Source organism: Barbus barbus (genome assembly GCF_936440315.1).
Source record: "Barbus barbus genome assembly, chromosome: 40".
In the NCBI taxonomy this organism is placed as follows: Eukaryota; Metazoa; Chordata; class Actinopteri; order Cypriniformes; family Cyprinidae; genus Barbus; species Barbus barbus.
Window position 1 is genome coordinate 20,016,730 of NC_136718.1, and position 26,750 is coordinate 20,043,479.

The window sequence follows — 26,750 nt, forward strand, 5'->3', positions numbered from 1 at the left end:
TGTGAAACACACCTGACACCAGTGTTGTGCATTATGAAGATAACTGAGTGCATTATAAAGCAATTCTTAATTGCCTTGATGAATCACTGAAAGCCTGTCATAAACATGTTTTGAATCAGTTTTCACCCCAAAAATGAGAATGAAAAATAAGACATTTGACTATATTTTGTATAAATTACATTTATTTATTTGTGATTTTTAGTTGTGAATTTAATTAAGCATATTTATTTATAATTATTAAAAAAGCATTATTGCGGTATTCTCATTACCATAATGCAATAAAAATCATGCTATTGTAATACAAAAGTCCTCATTAATTGGGTGAAAATAATTATTTTAATACTTAAAAATATTTGTATATTATGGTAGTATTTGTTTGTTCTGCCTTTATGATGATTTCAAAGGAAAAAAATAAATTTAAATTATAAATTAAAATAAAAATTAATACAAATTAAAAATAAACTCAAGCATAAAACATTTGAATGCATTACACTAGGCCACATAAGTTGTTTTCCTACACACACACACACACACATATGTATGTGTGTATGTGTGTATGTATGTATGTATGTATATATATGTGTATATATATATGTATGTATGTATGTGTGTGTGTGTGTGTGTATGTGTAGATATATAATACATATCTCTATAATATACGTTGTAATCATATTTTGTCATAGTACATAATAAATTGAAGCTACCGTTAAATTATATTTTAATACTTACCTATTCATGGCTACACCTTTAAAAAGTTTAATGCATTATGAATGGATTGTGTTATGCTCTTTAAAGATGGCCTCATGAATAGATAAGTATTATAATGTATTATGACTGCTTTCAGTTATTTACAAGAACATGTAACTTATTCTAAGGCTATTATAGATGCATTAAGAATACATTATCAATACATTTTGTATACAGGCTTCATTGTAAGTGTTACTCAATATTAATTTCCCAATAATTGATTTTTGGTGAACAAGATATCTCTAGCTCAAGTGGCACATAGAAGAGTTCAAATGTACACCAGAGGTAAACGGACAAGGAGAAAAACGTCCAGTCATATGGGAGCTGACCTCGAATCGCTCTGTAATTTACAAACCAAGCCCAACCTCTGACCCTTAACCTCACCGGGACCCTTAGATGGAAGATCCAGATTTGTTTGCTGTGGAGTACAGCTGTTCACAGTGCTGTTTGGTAGGAGAGATTTAGACTGTGAACGAATGAGCTATACTGACAATGTTAGAAGATTTTGTCACTCCTTTAAATTTATTTACTTTAATGGTTCCTAGTACACACACACACACACACACACACATTTACCTAGATGTACAAAACATTTTAGCTGCACCAACACTGTGATCCATCAGCGCTTGGCGATAATTGATTTTAAAGTATCCACGTCTTCAGATGGAAAATGTTCTGTAATTGGTATAGATGGTCTCTGTATGAGTGCCTCTGATACGGGCGGTGTGTAGATTGCATGTTGAGAAGGCGGGCTTGATAACCCTTCAACACATTAACTTAGCGCGAGGAGCGTTAGGCTAACGTTCTTTAAATGGAGCCGTGTGTATTCACTCTGCACTCGGACTGATATTGATTTAAGTGCAGCTGTAAATGGCTTTGTTGGGAAAGAAGGTTTTATGGAGGGAGAATATTTGAACTATTACACAAACGAGGGGGAGGAAGTGCTTCTCTCACAGGAAGTTGTGTACATAGCACTAGCGGTGGCCACACAGAGCGATGAACAGTCTCTCTGGACTTTGAGAGGCATTGTAATGGAGATGGAGCGGTGTTGCTGTGGTCAGTGTGTGGCTGAGAATGGAAAACCCTGAAGGTCAGATCATAGACATGCATGGAAGGGAAGCAGACAGACAGACTTTGATTTCTTTTGTTTATTTATTTTCTTAATAAATGGTCCTGGTCTTTTTATGCATAATTTATCAGTGCATGTTAAATACCAAAATTTGTTTAATTTAGGGGTTTGTCCCTTTCTGAAGTAATATTCTGCGGATGTAACCAATTTTTGGTCATGCTAGACATTTCTATGCAGTTGCAAAGGCATTCTGAGTGTCATTTAACATGTTACTAACGTTATTATTATTAGCTAAAACTATTAATAATGCATTGAAATTAACCTGGAAAACAAATTAGATGAAAAATTTGTAAAAAGTAGTAAAATTACCAAAAACTAAACTAACTGAAATTAAAAGTAAATTAAAACTATATAGAAATATTTTTATAGAATAACAAAAATGACAAAATTGCATACAATTAAAACTATGATTAAAACCAAAAAAATAAAAATTCAGCTATTCAAAATATTAATTCATGTTATAATACTAAGCAGAAGATCTCAATCTACCCAAGCCATATCTACAGTGTAAAGGCCATGCTTCGCTCCCGGTCTTGTCAGCTGGCTAGTGTCTGATGCTCTTTTAGGCTGGTTTAGCTGGGTGTCAAGGCTGGGAGACCAGCTAGAACAGGTGAAAAACAGATAAAATCAGCTCAGGCTGGTTTAAACAGGTTTTTATCAGCAGGCTTTAGGCTTTTATTCCTAAATAGTCAATATCATAGTCTAGTTTTTGCAGTTTAATCAAAGCATTATGCATAAAATCAAGCCCCCATCGTGCATTGTTTCCCAAGTACTATATTTTGTCATCCGGACTATATTTTGTCATTATGTTTCGCAATCTAAAATGTGTCACAATTGCCATTTTAATTACCATCTTGAAGTTCAAGTGTGTTGAAATGCATGCTGGTTGATTGTGTCCACCTGCAGTGCTTCATCGTGCGGGTTTGGATGTACAAGATGAGCTGAATGAGTTTCACAGGCCGCTCTCGCTTTGTCTGTAGCCGCTGCACACCAAGACCCAGAGGACCGAGAGAAAGAGAGAAGTGGAAATTAATTGGTTTGAAGCAATTTGTCCTGTCTTCTTTCCTTCATCAGTCTTTTTTCTTTTCTTTCTTCCCTCTCTTTTAAGTGGTCCTCCTCCTATGGAGGAAGGAGTCAATGGGAGAGGTGCCCCAGGGGTCATTTTCTTTCAAATAGCGAGTCCTCTCTCCCCCTCTCCCTCCGTCTCGCTGAGATATTGCCGACTCTTTGAGAACTGACAGCGGTCGTGGGAGATAGATTGTGATTGGATCACTCCAGCTTCCTTGAAGCCATCTTTCATTAATTTTTCTCTCCCCACATTCACTTCTTTCCCTGTTTATCGTAATCTGAGGCATCTCGCCATCTCTCTTGTCAACAGCACCGGTTAACAAGCCTCCGTCGACGTCCCTCTAGCTTGAGTCACGCATTTTTTCTCCAGGTTTTATTATGTTTGAGGAGGTGGATGGCCGGCGAGCGGTGGTCTCTCATGAAAGACAGAGATGTTATTGTTCTCCTTTGAATCTAGCGAGCAGAAATTTTCAAGACAGTCCGTAAACACAATCACACCGTAATCCGGCGTTCCGATCCGCCCCACATTTTAATATGTTGGCATCCGTACCTCAGGCTTACAGAGATATCACACCGCATTAGAGAAGAGACCAGGACCCTAATGTTCAATGATATTGCTGTTTCTTTCCCGCGTTTCTTGCTGATCTTGGGGAAGACGCATTGTATGTCGTCCACGACTGTCTCCCCTTTTGCTCCTTACGTTTTTTTTTTCTCCATTAGTATCTCTTCATTGGATAATAGAAACGGCAGGCGGAGGCGCATGTTGTGCCTCAAACATCAAAAACTCAATTTCGTCGGGTTGACAGAACAATTTTCCATTTCCCATATTCACACCCACTTAATTAAAAGTTGCTGATAGCCCCGGCATCTCTCTCCGTCGCTCTGGGGTCTCCGGGAAGACATAAAGCTGTCCCGTACTAAGCGAGAAGAAACTTCGATTAGCGTTAGCTTGATTTAAACAGCGCTCACTGCTGTTCGGACGATAAAGTTTACAACGTTTATCTGAGGCTGGGAGGAATTTTCTGAAAAAAAGTCCATCAATGGATTTGTCAGTTTGGTATATTGCTCATGTAGTTTGGGGAGATATTGTTTATGCTTTTGGGGTGACTCATGAAACCTGTCAAGAATGTCATATTTCACATCAAATTGAAAGGAAAGAAATATGAAATTATATTTGGCTTCAAGAAAATGAATCGTTTACTTTTTTTGTTCAATGTGTGACATTGTTTTTATAATGAAGTGCATTCGCCCTCAAAAGCCTCATCATCGTACTGTAATCTCAGCATAATCTCATCTCATCAAAAAATCTCATTTTCATTACTATAGTGCAGATAAATATATACTATAAGTAATATATATAAGTAGATAGGTAGATTTACAAAATATAGATTACAAAATATAATAAACTATAATTATCATTATATATTTACTTAAAATTATTTTATGTTTGAATATTTATTTATTTTTTAAATACACATTTTGGTATGCAATACAATTTGGGCTTTCTATGAGATCTCATTCACCCAACTTTCAACAGAGGCACTTGGCTCCATCATCAAGAATAATGCCCAGTATGTGTGCACTGTGGGAGCATATGTGGGTTTGAAAGCATGTGTGTATATTTGTACATGCGTATCACTCCCTCTGTTTGAAGTGTTTGATCATAGTGCTTGTATTGTTTCCTCACATAGCTGCACCTCGTGGCCTCTGTGTAACACAGTACAGTAAGGAAACTCTACACGGCTCTCTCGCTCTCTGAAGGTCAGTGTTCTTCTGTACTGCTCTATCAGAGAGCCGAGAGGAAGTATCAGCTGGCTGTAATCTGATTTGTGTGGCGGACGTCTTAATATAGGCAATGTGACAAGATGGAAGGAGAAACTGTCAGCTCTTCAGATCTCTGTGTGTGTGTGTGTGTGTGTGTGTGTGTGTTGAGGTAGTATTGAATGTATACGCTAGTCATAGCATGTTTAGACACTTGACTGAGTTTAATAACATTTTAAACTGAAATTTTATGCATAAATGCTTGAAATTAATTGTATAGACTAATATAAATTGTGATGACATTAATTGCTTATTTTTTTGTCAAATATAAATACATATTTAAATTATATTATATTATAATATATTTAATGTATATAAAACCCATAAGCCATATAACACTATATAAATATGATAAATAATATCTCAATAAAAATATATATAAATGACAGAAGAAAATGTAAACATGAGCCAGATGTTTTCTACTTTTATAATAAAATTATAGATTTGTGAAAATTAAAAGCTTATTCATAAACTAAAAATTATTGGCGTTAAATTGAGTATTTATGTGTGTGTGTACCTCTACCTCTAACACTAGCTTGGTCTATTCCTTTTTTCTATTCTATCTCTTTTCTTTTTATTTATTATATAATTAAAAAAACCTTGCTACGTGTACTACGTTAAGCTAGCTGAGACTTCTTATAGCACTTGAGCATCTTTGCTCTTTTGTTGATTTTGAAATTTCAGAATTGCAATTATATATCATTATATATGTAATTTTTAATATAGTTTTATTACCTTTTTACACTTTAAAAATATTTCAAATTATATTCTAGATTATATATCAAATTTATTTACCTAATTATTTTCTCATTGGCCTAGGAAAGTGGTGGCCCAGCCATAAAAATAGGTCCTGTGCCTTTTTGAATTATGTAAGACTTTTCTAAATTGTGGAATATTGTAATATAATAAAGAATGTGTATGTGTGCTAAAATGTTGACTGGAAGTGTAAACACAACCACACTTGCTGCAATTAAAACCCACATCACAGTTCACCTCACAGTTGGACAAAGCCATTGAAGGCTCATAATTTTCATTCTTTTCTAGTTTGTTTTCTCTGCTAGCCTTTTTTCCCATTCTATCATTTTACAACACTCAATTTGTTCTTTTTTCCTTCTCACCATGATTTTACTGAGGAGATCGTCCAGACGTGACATAGTGACCAAGTGAGCCATTCCAGAGCCCAGATGTTGCCATGGTGATATCCATAAACCATGCACGTTGCACACATACACAAATCCTTGAATGTGTGCTGGTATTGATAAAGCAGGAGGTGTATTGAGCTCTTAGCTGGAGAGTCTACCGACATGTAGCAGTGAGTGTTTGCGTTCAATAACACTCTGCACCGTGAAGGCCGTTTCTTCTCACATATTTTCCCTGCGAGAAACAAGTGAGGAATTTCGAGTTGGAATTAGCATTTGAGAGACATTTATTGGAGGTAAAATAAAGAGATGAATAAGACGGGAAAATTAAGTGACTGAAATACCAAACATTAATTATGTTTTATTATTTGTTTATCACGTTAACAAGCAGTTGCTTTATATAACCCGGGCACAAGATACAATTTAAAACTAATTATAGAGTAATTTAAGTATGGAACCAAAATTGATCTTAAACTATGAGCTGTTGATTATATCTGTCTCTAAGTTGGTGACAAATATGATGGCAGGTCTTTAGCGGCAGTGACGTACGGTCCAGGGGGCGGAATCTGAATGTCAGCACACTGTGCTAATTAGACAGACTGTTGATTATACTGTCAGGTCCGTGCCTTGGAAAGTATTTCTAATGTAATAAAACAGTTCTTTTGATGGTCTTTTGCCACTTTATTAATGAAAACAGTAGAAAGAGAGAACAGGAAGTCATCAGAGATAGAGAAACAAATGGACAGATTTGAACCTACTTGTCCCAGTTTCTTTAAAAATCGTCCTGCTTTGTTTCAAGCATGTTTCAAAGCAGAAAACCCCTATAACTGTGGTAAAATCACTTTTACATACAGCCTCAGGTTGGCTCATTGTTTTATAAAATATCTGTCCACACCAGTATGATTGCAGAAACACTAATTTAATATATAATTATATTATAAGTATATTTCTAAGTCTAACTATAGGATGTTTATAGTAACTTAGCAGATTTTTTTTAAATCAGTTTTTTAAATTTTCTAAAAGAACTTGCACAATGCCCTCGGTACAATAGCTGTGCAATGTTAGTCTGTTCATGGAAACATGCTGTGCTATTACATTAAGCATTGACTCTTACAGCATATATATAAAGAACACCCTCCCCCTACAATAGTTTAATACAATAATTGTACACAAGGTTTACGTGATCAACAAAATAAGAATTCACAGTCATTTTATCTGGTGAATGGTGGCAACAAAAAGTAAAAATAAATAAAAATGTGAGCAGACAATACAGTTAAAGAGAAGTGAAACAAAAATAACGAGCTGCCGACAAATGGTGACCTTGGCATATTATTGCATTTCAATTGATTTGCAGTCACAGGTGTGAATATTTAGATTTGGCTTCACACACGAACTAGCAGTTCAGAGCTGGTGTTACAGGTGTGTTTCGTCAGTTATTTGGCCACAGATGTTGCATCCCAGGATGCCGTTTATCATCGAAGCAGTGTTCGGGATGACCCCATCACCCTGACTCAGATTAACCATGGACATATACCCCACAGAGCTTTCATGGGTTTGATGGCGATACATAATTTATGTTTGGTGGGGGAGGCATTCTTTAAGAAATGGAACCTATATGAGCAGAGCTTTACTTCTGCAGCTGGGCTTAATGTGGCTCTGGAGCAACAAGTACTGTCACCGTGTACCAAGAGACGACCTGCAAATTGTTTTGGCTGCGTGGTATCTCTCTCTTTCTCTCATTTTCTTTCTTTTTTTTTCCATCTATCCTCTCCCTCTAGGCTGTGTCTGGCTTCCTGGCCATGATCTATGGTTTCATCTGCCATTTATTCTTTTGTGCGTGGCCAAATGGAAGATAGATGAACAGGGAGGGCTTAGAAGGGGGGCATTAAAAGAAAGAAAAGGCCTCCTAGTCTAGAAAGTTTGCTCTTTCTAAATTAGGCTGTGTCATTTTAGGGTGGGGGGGCCAAAAGAATGACCTATTCATTTGCCGTGCGTGTTCATGGAAAATGTGTGCTCGCTCTCTGAGGTGTGTGTTTTGGGGATGAAAAAATAAGCCATCGATCATCACAGCTACCTTTAGAGCATGACCAATTTTTTGGCCCAAATTGCACAGATGGCGCAATTACATGCACTGGGTTTGTCCAAACCCCACACAGAATAAAGAAAACACACCATCCTCAATTACATCTGCACAAACCTTCTCAGATATTCAGCGTTTCAAATCTGACAGGGCTCATGGATGAGGCTTTGAGAACTACAAATGTGTCAGCGATCAGTAGTGGCACACTAAGTGGAACTTATTTTTAGTTGGATCAATTTTTTAATTAATTTATTTGTTTTTTTTAAGTTCAATCTATTTTTAGATTATATTTAGTTAAACTTTTTTATATATAGTTTTTTTAAAAATATTTTTTAGTTCAATCTTTTATTTTATATATATATATATATATATATATATATATATATATATATATATATATATATATATATATATATATATATATATATATATATATATATATAATGTGTGTGTGTGTGTGTGTGTGTGCATGTTTATGTGGTTTATGAGGACACAAATTTGTATAATGACATGGGTATGACAGAGGTATTACAATATGAAGGTGGTTTATGAGGACACTGCCTATGTCCCCGTAATTCAAAAGGCTTAAAAAACATACTAAATGGTCTTTTTTTGAAAATCTAAAAATGCTCAAAGTCTCCTGTGAGGGCTAAGTTTAGGTGTAGGGTTGGTGTAGTAGGGCAATAGTGAAGTGACATTCAGCCAAGTATGGTGACCCATACTCGGAATTCGTGCTCTGCATTTAACCCATCCAACGTGCACACACACAGCAGTGAACACACACACACCGTGAACACACACCCGGAGCAGTGGGCAGCCATTTTATGCTGCAGCGCCCGGGGAGCGGTTGGGGGTTCGGTGCCTTGCCCAAGGGCACCTCAGTCGTGGTATTGAGGGTGGAGAGAGCGCTGGACATTCACTCCCCCCACCTACAATTCCTGCCGGCCGGAGACTCGAACCCGCAACCTTTGGATCACGAGTCCAACTCTCTAACCATTAGGCCACGACTTCCCACACACATAGCACACACAGTTTGTTCAGTATAAGAACCATTACGCCTATGGAGAGTCCCCATAAACGACAAAAAACAACGTGTGTGTGTGTGTGTGTGGTCCAAGACCCTTCCAGACCAACGACTGAATGTTGCTCCGCTCTTTCCCTCCTGCTCTCTCTGATTGAGATACTTTTCCATTGTGAGCCAAATGTCTCGTTTGCAGATGTTATTTATTTAATATACCCCTTGCTTTTCCTCATCCTCCTCTTGTAGAGAGATGAATGGTTTCTCTTTCAGTCATTTAAATAGAGAGGGATGAGAGCTCTCTCTCTCTCTTGTATGAATGGCTGCTGTATAATAGTCTCCAGCCCTGACGTTTAAACAAAGAGCAGAGGTAGGACACAATGCTCAACTCTCCGATTGGAAAATCGGCTTAATTGAAATGTTCCAGACGCCGTACACTCCCCACCCCAACAAAGAACTGCAATCTCTCTCTTTTTTTTTAATGGCCAACCCCAAAAACCAGAACCACGACACTACAAACTGTTGCATCAGTACTTTATCGTCACCCTCGCACACACACACACACATTTAGGTCATTGCACACATCCTTCCCGCCTATAAATGTTGTCTAGGTAGGCAGCTGTCTGTTTGGAACGGAGCCATTGAGTCTCCAGAGAGCCGATCGAATGCCAGTCAGACGTTATGATTTATGAATGAAACTATATGAAAGTAGACATGTGTAGGTGGCTGGCAATATTTCTCAGCGTGTTTCAGCCAGCTGTTCTCTCTGTTGGACATTTGTAGTATGTAATATGTAGTATGCAAGGTGTCTGTGTGAATGAGTAACTGTGTGTTTGTTGAACTGCTGACAGTGATGGTGAATGTGGCAACCTCTGTTTTGCACCGCAGTGCTCAGAATTCACATAGCACTCTGTAAGCATCAAGCAGGTTGATCATTAGATATTTCCATCTGTTTTTCTTGTCGGTATGGCCCTAGCAATGCTTTACTTGTGCGTAAGATCCCAGGGAATGATAAAAATGTATACCTTGAATGCAATGTAAGTCACTTTGGATTAGTGTCTGCAAAATGCGTGAGTATAAAAGAAAAAGAAAAACGTGTGAATGAAAACTCAATTGCTAGATACTAACACTTCCATTGTCAAGTTCTTTCCTTTGTGTGCTGTTTTTAAAAATGGAGGATGAAAGATTTTCTGTGGTATATAACAATTTGCAACAGATGAGTCATATGAGCCTAACTTGAACTTTTCTCACAGGACATTTGGAGCTGATTCCAGTCAGACACTGGCGTTAGCATGTTGCTAAGCTAATGGCTCCCAGCTAACAAATACAGAGTGGAAAAAGTGTTTTTATTAGTGTGAAATATTTCTAACTGTAGTTGGAGATACAAATCCATACTGAAATAATAACTAGTGAGATTTAGTTGATTAATTCTGTGTGGTGTGTGTGTGTAGGTGAGCCGGGTGCCGGTGGAGAGCTGTGAGCAATACAGCAGCTGTAGCGAGTGTCTGGCTTCTGGTGATCCCCACTGCGGCTGGTGTGTCCTGCACAGTGTGTGAGTATCGGCACCTCCTGACCCCACAGCTGCTCACACACACGTACACGTGTGTTTACACGGCTATATGAATTGGGACATACTGTAGATTGTTTAATACAAGGCTAATTGCTATACTGATAATAGGGCATTATGTAACAAGTTTCCAGCGACAGTTTATCTGTCTGAAAAATGCTTAGCTATGAGACAATAACAGCCAAGCAGAACATGTTTAATGTATTGTTTAATATATTACTTGGACCAGTAAGGAAAAGAGAAACCAAAGCAACATCCAAAATTGTGTATCAAGTATGTACTTGAACTAAATTTATTTATTAATTACTTTTTGTTGTTATTAATCTAATGCAGCAAGATTTTTGGTATACAAATTTAGTTTTAGTTTTGTTTGAACACTACTGAAGTTTTATTCATCACACCACAGCGTTATTCCAAATCTAATCAGCTTACTAATAAAGTATGCACTTGATCGCTCTGGTTGCTTGTTCTTAGAAATGTATTATAATGGTTTTGTCCCCCTGCTGAGTAATATTTGTGTTTAGATGTTCACGTAAGGACCGGTGTGAGCGAGCTGATGAGCCGCAGCGCTTCGCCTCCAGACTGGAGCAGTGCGTCCGACTCATGGTGCAGCCCAACAACATTTCAGTCACCATGTCTGAAGTTCAGGCAAGTGTTTGTGAATGAAATCTATTTTATTGTGATCAGATAAGGATTTGGATAATTGAAAACATGTTGGGAGGTGGTTTGAGGCAGATTTTGACCACATTTAACGATAGTATAAATGTAAATGCATTTCTGCTTAGCATATTCCACAACATAAGTAATATTAAGTTTGTTGCAAATAATTATGTAGTATTGACATTAAATGTAGTTTTTTGCTTTTCTTATTCTACTTTTACATCATAAAGACAACAGACTCATTGTACTTGCAATTTGCTCACCTATTGTATTAATATTAATAATAATAATAATTATATGCTTTATTTTTAACAAATATTTAAAATAAAAAATTATTTATCAATATGAATAGCAATATTGATCAATTATTTCTCAATTTATCATTATTTTCAACGTATGGATTGTACTATAATTTGTAATATTAATTTTATGTATTTTTGAATTACTATTATTTTTTTATGGCATAATTCCAATATCTAAATAATCTTGAATAATAATAATAATAATAATAATAATGATAACATTTATTTGTTTGTTTGTTTTATGTATCATTAATTTTACCTTTTATTTTTTATATATAAATTTATAGTTGTGACGTCTGATTCTGTCTTTTTATTACCATTATCGTAAGTTGCATATGTCAAATACATAATGTACAGATTAACACATGCAATCTTTTTTGAGAGATAGAATGATTGATAGAACGATAGATAGATCCTTCTCTTCTCCTCCTTCTCTTCTAATTTCCATCAACAAGAGACTCATAGGAAATGTGATGTAGATGCTACATGGTTAAAAATGTGTCCAGGTGTCTTTTGTACAAATGTTCAGTGTTTGTCATGCCAATAAAGTACTGGATCTGAAATCTGGTCTGTGTTTGGTTCTACAGCTGGTTCTTCAGGCTCAGAATGTCCCCAGTCTGGCTGCAGGCGTTAACTGCTCATTTGAGGACTACACTGAGACGGAGGGACACATCATGGGGGGACGTATATACTGCCTGTCCCCCTCCGCACGGGAGATCGCTCCCATCACGCGCAACCAGGGTAAGGCGACATGCACACTCCTTTAAAAGCCTCCTAACGCTTGTTAGAAACTGCTGAAGCTCACCGTGTGTCTGCTGGCAGGTGACAAGCGGGTGGTGAAGCTCTATCTGAAATCCAAGGAGACGGGGAAGAAGTTTGCCAGCGTGGATTTTGTCTTCTACAACTGCAGTGTCCATCAGTCGTAAGTCTCACATGGGAAAGAGAGAAGGCAGCTTCCTGTCGTCTAACTCTCTTCCTCCCTGCCTCTCTTTCGTTCAAACTAAGACAAGTGTATTTTTATGGGACCGTGCTCTGTGTGTGTGTTTACTGCTTCCGAGTGAGAGAGATATGTTATTTTTGTGTGCCGTTAGCAGTTTTTCGCTGAGATCAGGGATGAGATCAGACTTTTAATGTCGTTTCATTAACGACTCATGAGCATCCCTGATTCAGCCGTCCAGCTTTACTGCTCATGAGTTATATTCCCGCAGTTCTTACATCACTCGCTCTCTCTTGCTCACGTTCCTTCGTTTAAATCATACCTTCCTCTGTTCTCGGATCAATGACAAATAAAAACATCAGTAATGATGAAAAGGAAGAAACATTTAAAAAGCTAGTCTAAAATAATGTAAAATTCCTAGCAATCTGTGTTATCATTTTGTTTTCCTACTTTTATAAACATTCATTAAATTTAATGGCTATTATAATGGTGTAATAACAAACAAAAAACTATTATACTATCTTAAATATATAATAATTTAATGTTCAAGTTTTTTTTTTTTTTCTTTTAATAGTTTGTTGTCATTAAGTTAGAATTAATTACGATCTGAAACAGTTTTTAGAACATAATTTTCAAGAAATAGCTCCGTAACAAAACATGAAACTGTCTTGGTATTTGACAATATGAAAGTTAATATGAAGTTAATATAGTTAATTTAAACAAATCTATCTATCGATCGATCTATCGGCAAGGGTACCGATATTTTTGGCCATGACTGTGTAGATCGATCGATCGATCGGATAGGATTGATAGGTCGATAGATCCTATCGATCCTATCCGATCGATCGATCGATCTACATGGCCAAAAATATCGGCACCCTTGCTAAAAATGATCAAAGAAGGCTGTAAAAATTAATCTGCATTGTTAATCCTTTTGATCTTTTATTTAAAAAAATTCACAAAAATCTAACCTTTCATTGGATAATTAGAATTTAAAATGTGGGGAAATATTATTATGAAATAAATGTTTTTCTCTAATACACATTGGCCACAATTAACGGCACCCTTTTATTCAATACTTTTTGAAACCTCCATTTGCCAGTTTAACAGCTCTAAATTTTCTCCTATAATGCCTGATGAGGTTAGAGAACACCTCACTCTTTTTCTGTAGGGTTCAGGTCAGAGGACTGGAATGGCCAGCAGAAGCTTGGTTTTGTGCTCAGTGACCCATTTTTGTGTTGTTTTTGGATTATTGTACGGGTGGAAGATCCAAACATGGCCCATTATAAGATTTCTAACCGAGTCAGTCACTTATTGATTTTTTTTTATCTGTTGGTATTTGATAGATCCATGATGCCATGTGTCTAAACAAGATGTCCAGGACGTCCAGCAGAAATATAGACCCACGCCATCAAAAATACAGCAGTATATTTCATTGTACACATGGGGTACTTTTTATCCCTGTGTTCACCAAACCCATCTTGAGTGTTTGCTGCTAAAAAGCTCATTTTTTAGTTTCATCTGACCAGAGAAGCCAGTCCCATTTGAAGTTCCAGTCGTGTCTGATAACTGAATATGCTGGAGATTGTGTTTGGATGAGCTAGGAGAATTTTTCTTGAAGCCCTCCCAAACAACATGTGGTGATGTAGGTGCTGTTTGACATTTTTTTTAAGGTTTTCTGACCCTGAGACTCAACTATTTTCTGCAGTTCTCCGGCTGTAGTTTTAGTTACTAAAATAACTAAAACTGAAATTAAAATTAAAAACTATAGAGACATAAAAAAAAGTAAATAAAAACGACAAAACCACAAATAACAACTAAATTACTAACACTTTAACTAAAAGTAAATGATAACAAAAAATATAAAAATAAAAATTCATTCAAAATATTAAAAAAAGTATCTCAATGATATTAAAATTACACTGATTTAGTACATTTAAATAAAAATGTTAAAGCAAAGTTGCATAGCTTCTTATTCGTTTTAAAATATATTTAATTTTATATTATTTTTAACATTTATTTATATTTATGCTTTTAAACAATGCATTTACTGAATAATTAAATAATTAATTTCTGTCTTTTAATGAGATTTTATTGCGGATTTTTGCCCACAAAAATAGCTAAATTAATTTTAATTCAGAAGTTGAATTGAAAAAATGCACTCTAAAAAAATGCTGTCCCAGCACTGGGTTGCATTTAACCCAGCATTTTTTAGAGTGTGTTCATCATATTAGAGGTGAGGTGTATATGATTCATTTAATTTATGTAGTTTTGAAACAATTAATAATTGCGAATGTCATTGAGCCTCTTCACAAACTATACCGATGATCCCACCACCACCATTTCATTCTCTTGACCTTATTTCCAGATACTCTTTCTCTCTCTGTCCCATGGCTCTCACTCTCTTCTCTTCCTCTTTTTATCCCGCCTCACTCCGGATAGACAACAGGTTGTGCTCCAGGCAAGAGTGGCTCCAGATGTTTTGAGCTGCAGTGTCTCCTGTCCTCTCCTGCTCTCATTAATTAAGTCAGGCCGTGTGCTCTTCTCTACCTCAGCGTACTTTACATTAGCATGGCACTGTCCCATTAGCGACACAGCCACTTCATCTAAAACTGGACGCGATGAAGTGCTCACCTGGTGCTCCTCGTGTGAGTGTGAGTGTGACTAAGGCACACGATTTGGCTCTAACGATCACAGGGTCTCTGTTCTGTGTGTGTGTGGCAGAGGGGTGCCTGCTTGGCACGGCAAATTACCCTGCTAGCTATTTACATGCAGTGTAACAATATTAGAGTTTAGCATGAGACAGGGGGAGGGGACAGCTTAATCGAGCATGCGAGAGACCCGATGCATTAACAAGAGGAGCACGGTGTGAATAAGGAGGGAAAATTGGAAAAAAGACAGATAGATGGTGGCTTTTGTTGAAGCGATAAAGCACTCGCAAGGCTGAAAGGTTAGCAGTAGCTCGCGCATTTTAATATGAAAAGAGCCCATGCGTGTGGCACAGGAGACACACACTGAATAGACTGTCCCTTCTCTCTCTCTCTCTCTCTCTCTCTCTCTCTCTCTCTCTCTCTATGTGTGCGCGCGCATGTTAAAGCCTCAGGTTTGGCACCACGTAATTGTGACGTCTGATTTCCGGTCTTGTGTTTGCCAAGTTTGCTTAGCAATATTATACTTGCATGTCAAATATATAATGTACAGATAAACACATGCAATTTTCTTTTTTGTGTTGTTTTTAATTATAATAATAATTATTATTTATTTAATTTTATTATTATTTAAATTTTATTTTATTTTTGAGGTTTGCACCTCATTGAGCTTCATCATTAAATATCAGCATATATCAAATACATAAAGTACACACTAACACGTGCTAACAAATGTATTTATTTTTGTTTTCATCTGAATACCAACAACAATAATAACATTGCTACTAAAAGTAAATAAAAATAAAATGTATGATTTATTTTTAAAGTATAATGTGTAATATTCATTTAATGTATTTTTATTTACTATTATTTTTATGGCACCATAATAATAATAATAATAATAATAATTACATTTATTTGTTAGCTTGTTTGATATATTATTCTTTTTTTTCCCCTTTTTTTTAAATTTATATATATACATTTATAATTGTAACATCTGGTTATTACCGTTATCATTAGACTTGCATATGTCAAATATATAATGTACACATTAACACATTCTTACAATTTTCTTTTTTTTTGTGTAAATTTAAATGAAAATTAACGCAGCATTTAATTTTTTAATTTATTTTATTTTTTTCAGTGGAGTTCAGGGGGAAGAAAGAAAGTGTATTTTGTCACAAAATAGTTTGATTTGTTTCACAGTTCTGGCAGTAAGGAGGATGACATGGCGCTTTTGAGGTTGTAATGTAGGTGCCTCTTCAGGAAGTAAGATCTGAATAATACAAGATCAAAGTGTGCCAATGTGACATTCATTAGTGGTTGCTTCCCTGCGCCCTCTCTCTTTTCTCCTCTTTCTTCCTCTAGCCTGTTTTGCTCTGCTCTCTTCCCTTTCTCTCCCCCTCTCTGTTCCTTTTTTTGTTGTTGCATCCTTGTTTTTCTCCTTTTCGCACCCTTTTTTTTCTATTCCTCTCTCTTAGAATCTCTCTATTTCTCTTCGTCAGTTTCAGCCAGTCCTTTAATTCAGCAGCTCTTGTGTCTCATGTAGTCGGAGTGGAGTGAGGAGAAAGCTTTATCATGCACCAACAGCGGACGTGAGCGTAAGCCTTTGAACATTTGGCACAGACAGGGGACGAAGCGTAGAGCGAACTTCTCGCCTCTTTGTGACGCTCTCGCTGACCGCAGAAGCCTTTTCGTGATATGAGAAAAGCACTGGGCATCTGAGGAGAATTTGGAAGCGGTGAGCTACATACAGCTCATGTAGTGTGTTTTAAAATACTGTGGAAAACACTGTGTGTAGACCGTACTTCAGCGTTTGAGTTGTAGCGATCAAAGGTCTATTTATTTTAGCTAATTAGTTTCTTTATTTAATGAAGTAATTTAAAGATATTCCAGGTCCCTTTTGTATTTCATTTTGTATTAAAATACTTTTTTTTTTAACTCATCATGAATTTAAAAACAACTTTGTTTAATTAATGCACAATATTCTGAACGATTCATTAGAGCATGTTATTCTGAAGATGAAGATGATGATGATGATAATAAAAACAGCAAAAACAGTAAATATAATTAATTGTCTGGTTGTAATATATTCTAATATACAAATGTCAAAAATATTAAATATTATTAAATTTAAACAATTCTTATTAAATATTAAAATAACATTAATAATAATAATTATTATTATTATTATATTAATTATTATTAAATACTTTACAGTTCTATCGACCATTTTCTTCAGCGTGGAAGTAAGCCTACGGGAGATACATCCGGTTCATTAGCCGCTATAAGTAAATAACGAGAATAATAATAACATGCAGTAAACGGTAAAACTGTTTGCGCTACAAACCAGTGTGTTCATTATTAAGATAATACGTTCAAATAATATGGTAAGACACACCAATTCTCAATATCAAGCAGCAAAATTAACTGTTTTGTACAGCTAAAAATAGCTGGACGCAGATGAGACCGGAAGCTAGACCCATAAAATTTACAAATGTCCGCACCCATTTATACGGCAAGAAAAAATTTGATAGTATTATAGAATTATAGTATTATAATATTTATTGATTTGCTTAAATTTTATTAAAATAATATATTCATAACTATAGTAAAAATGCGATTCATCATTTATATTTATTTATTTATATTATATTTATTATTATTTTTATAATGACTTTTAACAGTTTTTAATTTTGACTTTAATGTCCAATGGCAGAAAGAGGGAGCGTTCTGGAAATCTGTTCTATTTGTTGACACTAGAAATTACTTGCTTCACCTTTAATATACAGTTGTGAAATGTTTTAGAAGTGCTGCACAAATCTGCTTCCACCACTTATGTCAAGCTCAATTCATTCTGGAGTTCATGGCGAATGTGTGATAAGAAACTGCTCCCACGCATCTCTTCTATTATGGCTTTTTGAGACATGATTCTGAGACTAGAGTACAGATCAGAGTCCTTGTCCTCCTCTGCCAAAGGCCAACAAAATCTTCCTCTGTAACCATAGCAACGAAACCAACCTACACCTTTGTCTCGGTGCAATGTGTGGAAAGTTGACAGATCAGTGTTGTTTGTGACGTGTCTTGCATTCTTATTTTTTTTCACCTTGAGGTGCCAACTCTGTCAAATGTGGGCTCAGTCGTTAAATATCTTAACCAAACAAATCATCAGTGTTATTGATGTAAATGAGTCATTTTAAACTGTTGAATGTGAAGCTTTTCTCTCTATGTTCATTTTCCGTGTGCAATACCTGAATGAATGAATTGTGTTTGTGAGTTTTTGGTTTCTTTTCGGATGTCTTTTGATGAGAGCGTTCATTCACTCAGTCTTTGATCTGTCTCACTCTCTGTCCATCTCACACCACCTGCTCTCCGTCACCTCTGCTTGAAAGATGAAAAGTGTTGAGAAAGGGAAAGAGAAGACATGAACTAGATTCATTTGAAAAAACATCTTGGAAATAGGGTGTAATGGATGGTTGCTAGGGCGCTAAATTAATAAATAGTGGTCTAAGTGTCTTTAGTGTGTTGCTAGGGCACTGATAAATGGTTTCATAGGTGTTCAGAGATTTTAGTGTGTTGTTATGCAGTTGCTAGGAGGTTCTGGGTGGGTGCTAGGGTGTTGCTAATGTGTCCTGAGTGTTTTAGCACATTATTATTTGGTTTGCGAGTGTGTTCTGTGGTTGCTAGGGTGTTCTGAGGGATGCTAGGGTGTTGCTAAGGTGTTCTGAATGTTTCAGTGCATTATGTGGTTGCTAGGGTCTTCTGATTGGGTGCTAGGGTGTTGCTAAGGTGTTCTGAATGTTTTAGCTCATTGTTCTATTGTTGCTAGGGTGTTGCTAAGGTGTTCTGGTTGTTTCAGTACATTATCTGGTTTCTAGGGTCTTCGGAGTGGGTGTTAATGTGTTGCTAAGGTGTTCTGAGCATTTTAGCTCATTGTTCTATTGTTGCTAGGGTGTTGGTAAGGTTTTCTGGATGTTTCAGTATATTATGTGGTTGCTAGGGTCTTCAGAGTGGGTGCTAGGGGGTTGCTAGGTGTTCTGAGCATTTTATCTCATTGTTCTATGGTTGCTATTTTAGTGAGTTTTGGTTATTAGGGTGTTTTGGGTGGTGTCTAGGGCTTTGTGGTAGTAGTTTGCTGTAGGAAGGCTAGGGTGTTCTAGGTTGTTGCTGGGGTGTTGCTAAGGTGTTCTGAGTGTTTTAGTGCATTGCTGTATAGTTGCAAGTGTGTTCTGGGTGCTTTCTATGGTGTTGCTAAGGTGTTGTGGTAGCACATTGCTGTTTGGTTGATAGGGTGTTTTGGGTGGTTTCTCGGGCTTAGTGGTTGTTAGTAAGTTGCTGTACGAATGCAAGGGTGTTCTGCGTTGTTACTGGGGAGTTGCTAAGGTGTGTGCATTTTAGCGCATTGTTGTGTGGTTTCTAGGGTGGTTGCTAGGGCTTTGTGGTTGGTGAGTCATATGAATGTTATGATGTTCTGAGCTGGGGTATTGCTAAGGTGTTCTAAACGTTTTAGTACATTGCTGTGCAGTTGCTAGGGTGTTTGGGGTGGCTGCCAGGGCTTTGTTGTTATTACTGAGTTGAGGTTTCCTGAGTGTTTTAGCACATCGTTATTGCTGAGGTGTTTTGGGTAGGTTTAGTGTGCTGCTGTACAGTTGTTAGGGCATTCTGGTGAGTGCTGTCGCTTTGCTACATGGGTTCTAATGAGTTCTGAATAATTTTTAGTGCATTGCTATGCGGTTGGTGTTAGGACTTTGCTATGTAGTTGTGAAAGTGCTCTGAGAACAAGTTAATGATATAACTAGAGAAATATGTGAGTGTGTACAGTAGTTTGAAAATGTCATTGTTTGATATAAAATGCATCTATATGTGGCGATTAATAACTAAATAATACTCTTTTTCTTTCGCTGTCTCTTCTTGATAGGTGTCTCTCCTGTGTGAATGGCTCCTTTCCATGCCACTGGTGCAAATATCGACACGTGTGTACCCACAATGCCAACGATTGCTCCTTCCAGGAGGGCCGCGTCAACATGTCTGAGGTTAGTCTGTCCAATACAATACATACATTTACATGCAAAGCTCTTTCTGCATACATCTCGCGTTTCATTTAAACGAAAATTGCTTTTCATGTTTGCGACCCATCGCCAAAAAATCCAGGGGTGCAGATGCACACATGGGCGGTCATGTCCCATTTGCGAGCGTTGTTCTTTTTGCGCTGGCTTTGTGTGAGCAGCTGTTCTAAGGAGAGCGGCTCTGGATTAATGCACTTATAAACGGCACTGACTGAATGACTATGCAAATTGTATCGTGTTGTACATTTACAAATGCTACATTTGCATAAAAACCAATATCAATCACATCTCTCCCTCCTCTTCGTATGAGCACTGGAAGTGCGCGAGGCGGCATTACGCGTGTACAGTGGGTTATGATTACCGACGCGCACACACACATCAATCCTCCACATGCCCGTTCTCGACTGCAGAAGTCGTCTCAGGGGAGCATTTGTATCTCAAACTGTTTCGATTCGACCAGGGGGCTGATCACGCGCTCTGCAGCTGTTAAACAGCGCTTTCGCCATTGAGAGGGGCATTTTGGTGTAATGTACATGAATGTTTACAATTTTCCACACAGCCTTATCGCTGTTCACTCCCAAGCACCTTCCTGCTTTGCTGCAGTGTTCAATTCCTCGGTATTAGTTGATCTTACATCCCAGCTAAATGCATTTATCCTGCATCTGAGTAGTAGCCACTGCTGTACATTGTAATTTTTGTTAATGAAAGTCTTATTATATACTCTTAATTTATATTAGTGCTGTCAGTCGATTTAAAAAAAGTTCTAATTAATCGCACATTTTTGTAAAATTAATCGCAATTAATCTCGATTAATCCAGCCTAACATTTAAGTTTTTAAATATACTTCTATATTGCAATAATTTCACATTCAGTCATCAAAAGTACAATGTACAAACAACATAAAGACAGTATATTTTTTAATATTTCTTTAATGGCATCTTTTTTATGATTGAAGGCCAGCATCACTGATATCAATACTACTGATGTCTCTATAAAATAGTTTTTCCTCTGAATATTTAACCATTGACTGTAGCCTTTCAGCATTACACTATAATTAAGAGCTATCAATTTGAACATTTATTAGACTTAACTTCTAATTTAAGTGAACTTAAAACAATCTTCACATGAACCCATTATAATAAATTACATATTTACCTGCCTGTGCGCAGAAATATACAGAAAATAAATAGTTACCAAACACTAAATTCTGAATTAAATATATGAACCCCTTAAAGCTATAAAAGTTGATTTCCTCTTTTTTCTTTTGTTCTTGGATTAATATACATCACAGCAGCTGGTTATTAGCTTATTTGCCTGCTGTTGCTTTAAAAGCTGCTGCTGCTGAATGTGACGCGGATCTGACATGCATCTTATTTTCTCACAAATCTCTTTACCTTTTCTGACCCACTTCAGGTCTTAAAGTCTCTACTAATGAGCGGACGAGTTGAATCGGGAGTTTTTGATGAGGGAGACAGTGCTGGGGTGCCTCAGGACAGCTTTTAAAACCTTTTCAGAGACACATTCTTAAATGTGACGCATATATAACATATTGCATGCATGCATGCACAGCACACAGTTTTAAGGCACCTTTAATCGCCTTTTTGGTATCTTCATGCCTTAACTGAAGGCATAACTACGACATTGCATGCGTGTAGTTTCTTTCGCTGTTTGATATGAAATGATACAGGCTACAGCGCGCGCCGGCACCTTTGTGCGTGTATTCGAAGAGCACGAAGAGACGTCCTGCATCTAAATAATCGCAATACTTTTCAATAAAAAAGAGACAGAGGCAGCAGTTGTGAATGGGGTGGCCAACCCTAGCCCCGCCCCTGCGTTAATTGCATTAAAAAAAATTTACGCGTTAATCTGAAAAAATTAATGCATGCGTTAACGCGCTAATTTTGACACCACTAATTTATATTATTATTATTATTATTACTTAAAAATAACAATTAAAATAATAATAATAATATTTGTAATTAGTAGTAGTAGTATTTAATAATAATAATAATGTTTTGACCTTGTATAATAATAATAATAATAATAAAATTTTTAGATTGTTTTCATTTTTCAGTTGTCATGATTTTAATTGTTTAAATAAATTTTTATTTATTTAAATTATTTATTTTTGTTTACGTGGATTGTGAATACAGTCAACGCTAAAGAAAGCTGTTAAGCGCAATGTGCAGCAATGTCTTTAACCCTTTGTCCTTGACTATATTCATAATGTATAAGGGCCTTGATAGCTTTATTGATTTTGTGGAATGGTTACTGCCTAATGCAAATATCAAAGACACAGTTTTTCATTAAGATGTTATTTTATTAAGCAAATTTATTTTTTAAGTCACTCTGGTTAAAAGCGTCTGCTACATAAATAAATGTAAATGTAAATCATTAAGTATAATCCTTCAGCTAGAAAATAGTCTATCTTTGACAGTTAGTGTTACGCCTAGATTATTATATTATCGATGATTCATTTTGACAGTAGCTAGATGTCATTACGTCATATCCTGACATGAGGCCATGAAGAAGTTGCCATGACGTGTGTAGAGAGTAATAAACACTGGAAAAATGCTCTTGACATGGAGGTTGGTACTGTGGTGTTTATTGGGTGGAGGATGAAGGTGAGACCCTGGTAGGGTTTTGTGGGTGAAGGTATGGAATTGAGGCAGGGAGTGAAGGATAGGTGTTTCAGATCTGGTATCTTCAGGTAGTGGCGGTTAATAACCAGTGGTTGAAGTGAGATTTCAGAGATTGCTTTTCATTATTATCTGCAGTGGGGTCTCAAAAGCGAGTGAAGGTACCTGCCTAGACAGCATTTCTGGAATCTTAGAAGCCGTCTGGTGATGACTACAAAAGTAAACATAAGGTTAATACCAGTGCTCCATGTTGTCATTCCAGAGTCTACTTTTATACTGTTTGATACTACTACTACTACTAATAATAATAATCCTTAAGTAAACAAATAAATATTTTTAATAGCAACAACAACAGCAATAATAATAATAATTTTATTATAATGCTTTAAATAAAGAATTCTTTATTTTCTTTATAAAACTGTATTTGCAGATAAATCTTTATTTAAAATTAATATCACAATTTTCACTCTAGAAAAGGGATTCAAAAGCCGTTAACTTAAAAAATAAATCATGATTATTATTATTATTGAATCTGACCAAGCAGAAAATTGCTTTAGTGAGGAGAAATTAATAATAATAAAAAACAATAATAATAATGATAATAATTTGTTTGTTTATTTTTTTTGTTTGTTTGTTTCTTTCTTTAAATGAGTTATAGACAAGCTTTTCCACATATATGACCCCAAATATAATTCCCTCAGTCCTTTTCAAAATGACTTTATCTGTTCCATTATTAAAGCTCTGTCTCTGAACAACCTTACCTTAAAAAGTAGTCAAACATCCTCGCGAAGACATGAAAGATGAACCATGCAGTCACAGAGCGTAATGAGTCACATTTGCAAATCAAATGTATATAAATCAACATTTGCCTGACAGCGGATAAACAGAGGAACACATTAAATCTGACCAGGCGGAAAATTGCTTCAGTAAGCCACACTTGAGGAATCCACAAGGAGAAATAAACAAACATACATATAAACAAACAAACAAATAGCACCGCTAACACATTTGTTCCAGCATTCATTATTTGTGAACCCATCTGTCGGCCAGTAGCTCATTTAGTCACACTTGGACAGTGGTTTTGCCCTTTACTAGTGCCAAAAGTGCCTGACCATTTCACAGATCCGCACCGAAGGTCGTGCAGAGCCGGAATATTGAAATGTGTCCTGCGTTCAACATCGCTTTTGGATTAATAGTGGAGTCAGTGTGCATCATGCTGTTTTCTGTTTCCAGCCTATACAGCATGTGTTTTCATGCAGGCACGCTCATAATGTGCCAACACTGGTTGTCCGTAAATGGACCAGAGAGACTGAATGAAAGCCGCTGACCCACCTTGGGAACCCAAGATTGCCGTAGTAGATTTCATCCAACCCTATTGAGATACAGCCACTCTGTTCATAAGCGTAATAAATGGAGTTTGTTTTAAGGATGATGAAACTGGTGTTACGGCTGCGTTCTCCCGCTCATTTGAGACTCATTAGTGTGCGTCTCCGATGAGACAAATGGGGGTTTTGATAAATAAGTCATAGGGTGGTATATCGCCATGGAGCTGCTCGATGCACCCGTGGGATCCGTGCGATTCAGTAATGCTCTGCCTTGCGTTTGCTTTTATAAACAAAGACATGTCACCCATGATATTAGCAGAAACAGCAAGGGATTGTGGGGGTGTTTGTCCTCAGTTGGGTGCATGTTTGGTTTTAAGACTTGTAGTGTAAATAGGACAGTATATAGCTCTCATAATTCATACGGAGCTGTTAGCATTAAAAGCTTTCTGCTCAAAGCTATTGTACCTACATTGTTGTTTGGTAATAAAATAACTTGCACTGCTTCCCGCAAATATTTTATCCATAGCATTTCAAAAGCTTTTCTGGGTGGTATGAGTACATAAGACGGTAATATAGTTGTCAGCAGGAAGATAATTCAAAGAAAGCTTACACAGACACCAAAAACAAGTCATTCTTTTGTCTTCTTGAAAGAAGGGTATATTCTCTGGCTTTCACAGCTTCAATTATAATCAGTATAACTAATATGCTGCCGCTGAATATGGGAGTTGCACAGTTGAGTTGATCAGAGACTTTTTTTATCAGGACATCCATCGTGTTTATACTTTCTTCCTTTTTGCTTTGAGAGAGTTAATTAAAAATGAGAAGACATTTAGATTTCACTTTGTCACCGGAGCCAGTAATTTCATTTTTAGATCTTTCATAATGTCTGCGTTTGGTCCATAAAGCTTTAAACTGTTAAAATAATAGAAATTGAGTCTTGTGAGCATCCACAGACAAGTAATTGATTTATTAATGTTTGAAAATGTAACTGGTTGAATATTATCTTTAACTGGTTGTTTGTTCAAGTCATAGTTTACCCCATATATTATTATTATTATTTAATAATATTAACTAATAATAATAATACATTTTGAATTGTGATTATATTTGACATTATGATATTATGACAACTGTGCACATTACTGTAAAGCAAAAAAAAAAAAAAAATAATTCTCATTACTATAACAAAATAATTATATTTATGCAGATTTATGCTGTTTTATAGTCATTAGAATCTAATCAAAATCACCAATAAGAATGAGACAAAAAAACCACATCCAAACACATTATGGTAATGTATATATTCATAAATTTTAATTTATAATTTTATTTATAATTTTAAAATAATTTTTATTGCTCTTGGTTTTTGGGTGAAATGTGACCTGGACATGTCTTATCTTACAGTTTAGATGAGAAATGACCAGGACGTCCTATATTTTTTTTCATCTCCAAACATAGTGCCATGTTCCAATTTGTAGCATCTTAGTTATCCGTTATGTAGGACGTGATGCTTTTGTGTCAGACCTTGATTTAATCTTCAATCCGAATGCATGTCTCTTATAGAACATGCATAATTTGAATAGAATACGTGAACACTAAATTAGATTCTTAATGGGACAGCCATATATTCTTCACTGACCTCTAGCACTAAACTGAATAGCACTTTCACAGGTTTGATCTGGTCTTTGTTTCCTATTGCATGTGGAGAGCAGCATCCACTTCTGGCTTCCAAACTCCATCCAGCTCTGATTTACCATCTGTCCCGTTTGGCTGTCAGGTGTTTCTTCATCCTTCGTTCCCTCTCTCTTTCTCTCTCACTCATTCCCTCTCTAAAATCTCTGCCCAGCTCCCACAAACACTCTGTAAATTAGCGTCTCCCATGCCTCTGATCCCGGCCGAGGACGGAGCTCAGAGAAGCCGGTCTCTGCATCAGTATTCCAGCAGCTGTGCCAAGAACGCATGCCTCACCTTGTGCCATTTCAGTTCCTCGAGTGACTCCATATCAAACGCTACCTTCATCCTACCCGTCACCTCATCCTCTCGGGATTACGTCGACGAGTGTTCATCTTAATTAATCAATAAATTAGAAAGGCAATTAGCAGAAACAGGGACCCCGCCATGCACCCTCACTTTTGTTGTTTGATGCCGGTCCATCCCCGCTGTGTTGCGAGTAGAGCTCAAAGCCCCTCAGTTCCCATTCTCTCTGGCTCTGGGCCTCTCTGAGGGATCTAAGGCTGCCACTGATCTGTGGCTTTAATTATTCAAAGTGTATTAAATCTTAATTTCCAGATGCCTCAGCGTCTGTCTGCCTAATGGAGACCGAAGATTAATTTTACATTCAGGAGTCAAGGAGATGGCTCGAGCACTTTCAACTTCTTGGGTGGTGCCCAAGAATACGGGGCCAGGACCGGGTTTCTCATGCTGCTTTAACTTAGTCCAGTTTTAAAAAAAGCATGTTTTACTGTATTTGACTGTATTATTTTACTGTATTTGCTAAGAATACAAAAACTTTTCATGCTATGTTATAAATTAGTTATTGTGTAGCACATAGCAATAGTTAGCAATTAGCAGTGTAGCTTATACAGATTTTTTACTTGCGTATAC

The 26,750-nt window shown here is 36.6% G+C and overlaps 1 protein-coding gene across 1 annotated transcript in view; it reads left to right on the forward strand.

Moving 5' to 3' along the window:
* LOC306859965 (plexin-A1-like) overlaps positions 1 to 26,750 on the forward strand; it is a 223,554-nt gene that overhangs the window by 111,718 nt on the left and 85,086 nt on the right. Inside the window, exons 5-9 of the mRNA XM_079401423.1 lie at positions 10,454 to 10,554; positions 11,094 to 11,217; positions 12,119 to 12,272; positions 12,354 to 12,453; positions 20,035 to 20,149. Of these exons, the coding sequence (XP_079257549.1) occupies positions 10,454 to 10,554; positions 11,094 to 11,217; positions 12,119 to 12,272; positions 12,354 to 12,453; positions 20,035 to 20,149 (594 nt within the window). The remainder of the gene's footprint in view (positions 1 to 10,453; positions 10,555 to 11,093; positions 11,218 to 12,118; positions 12,273 to 12,353; positions 12,454 to 20,034; positions 20,150 to 26,750) is intronic.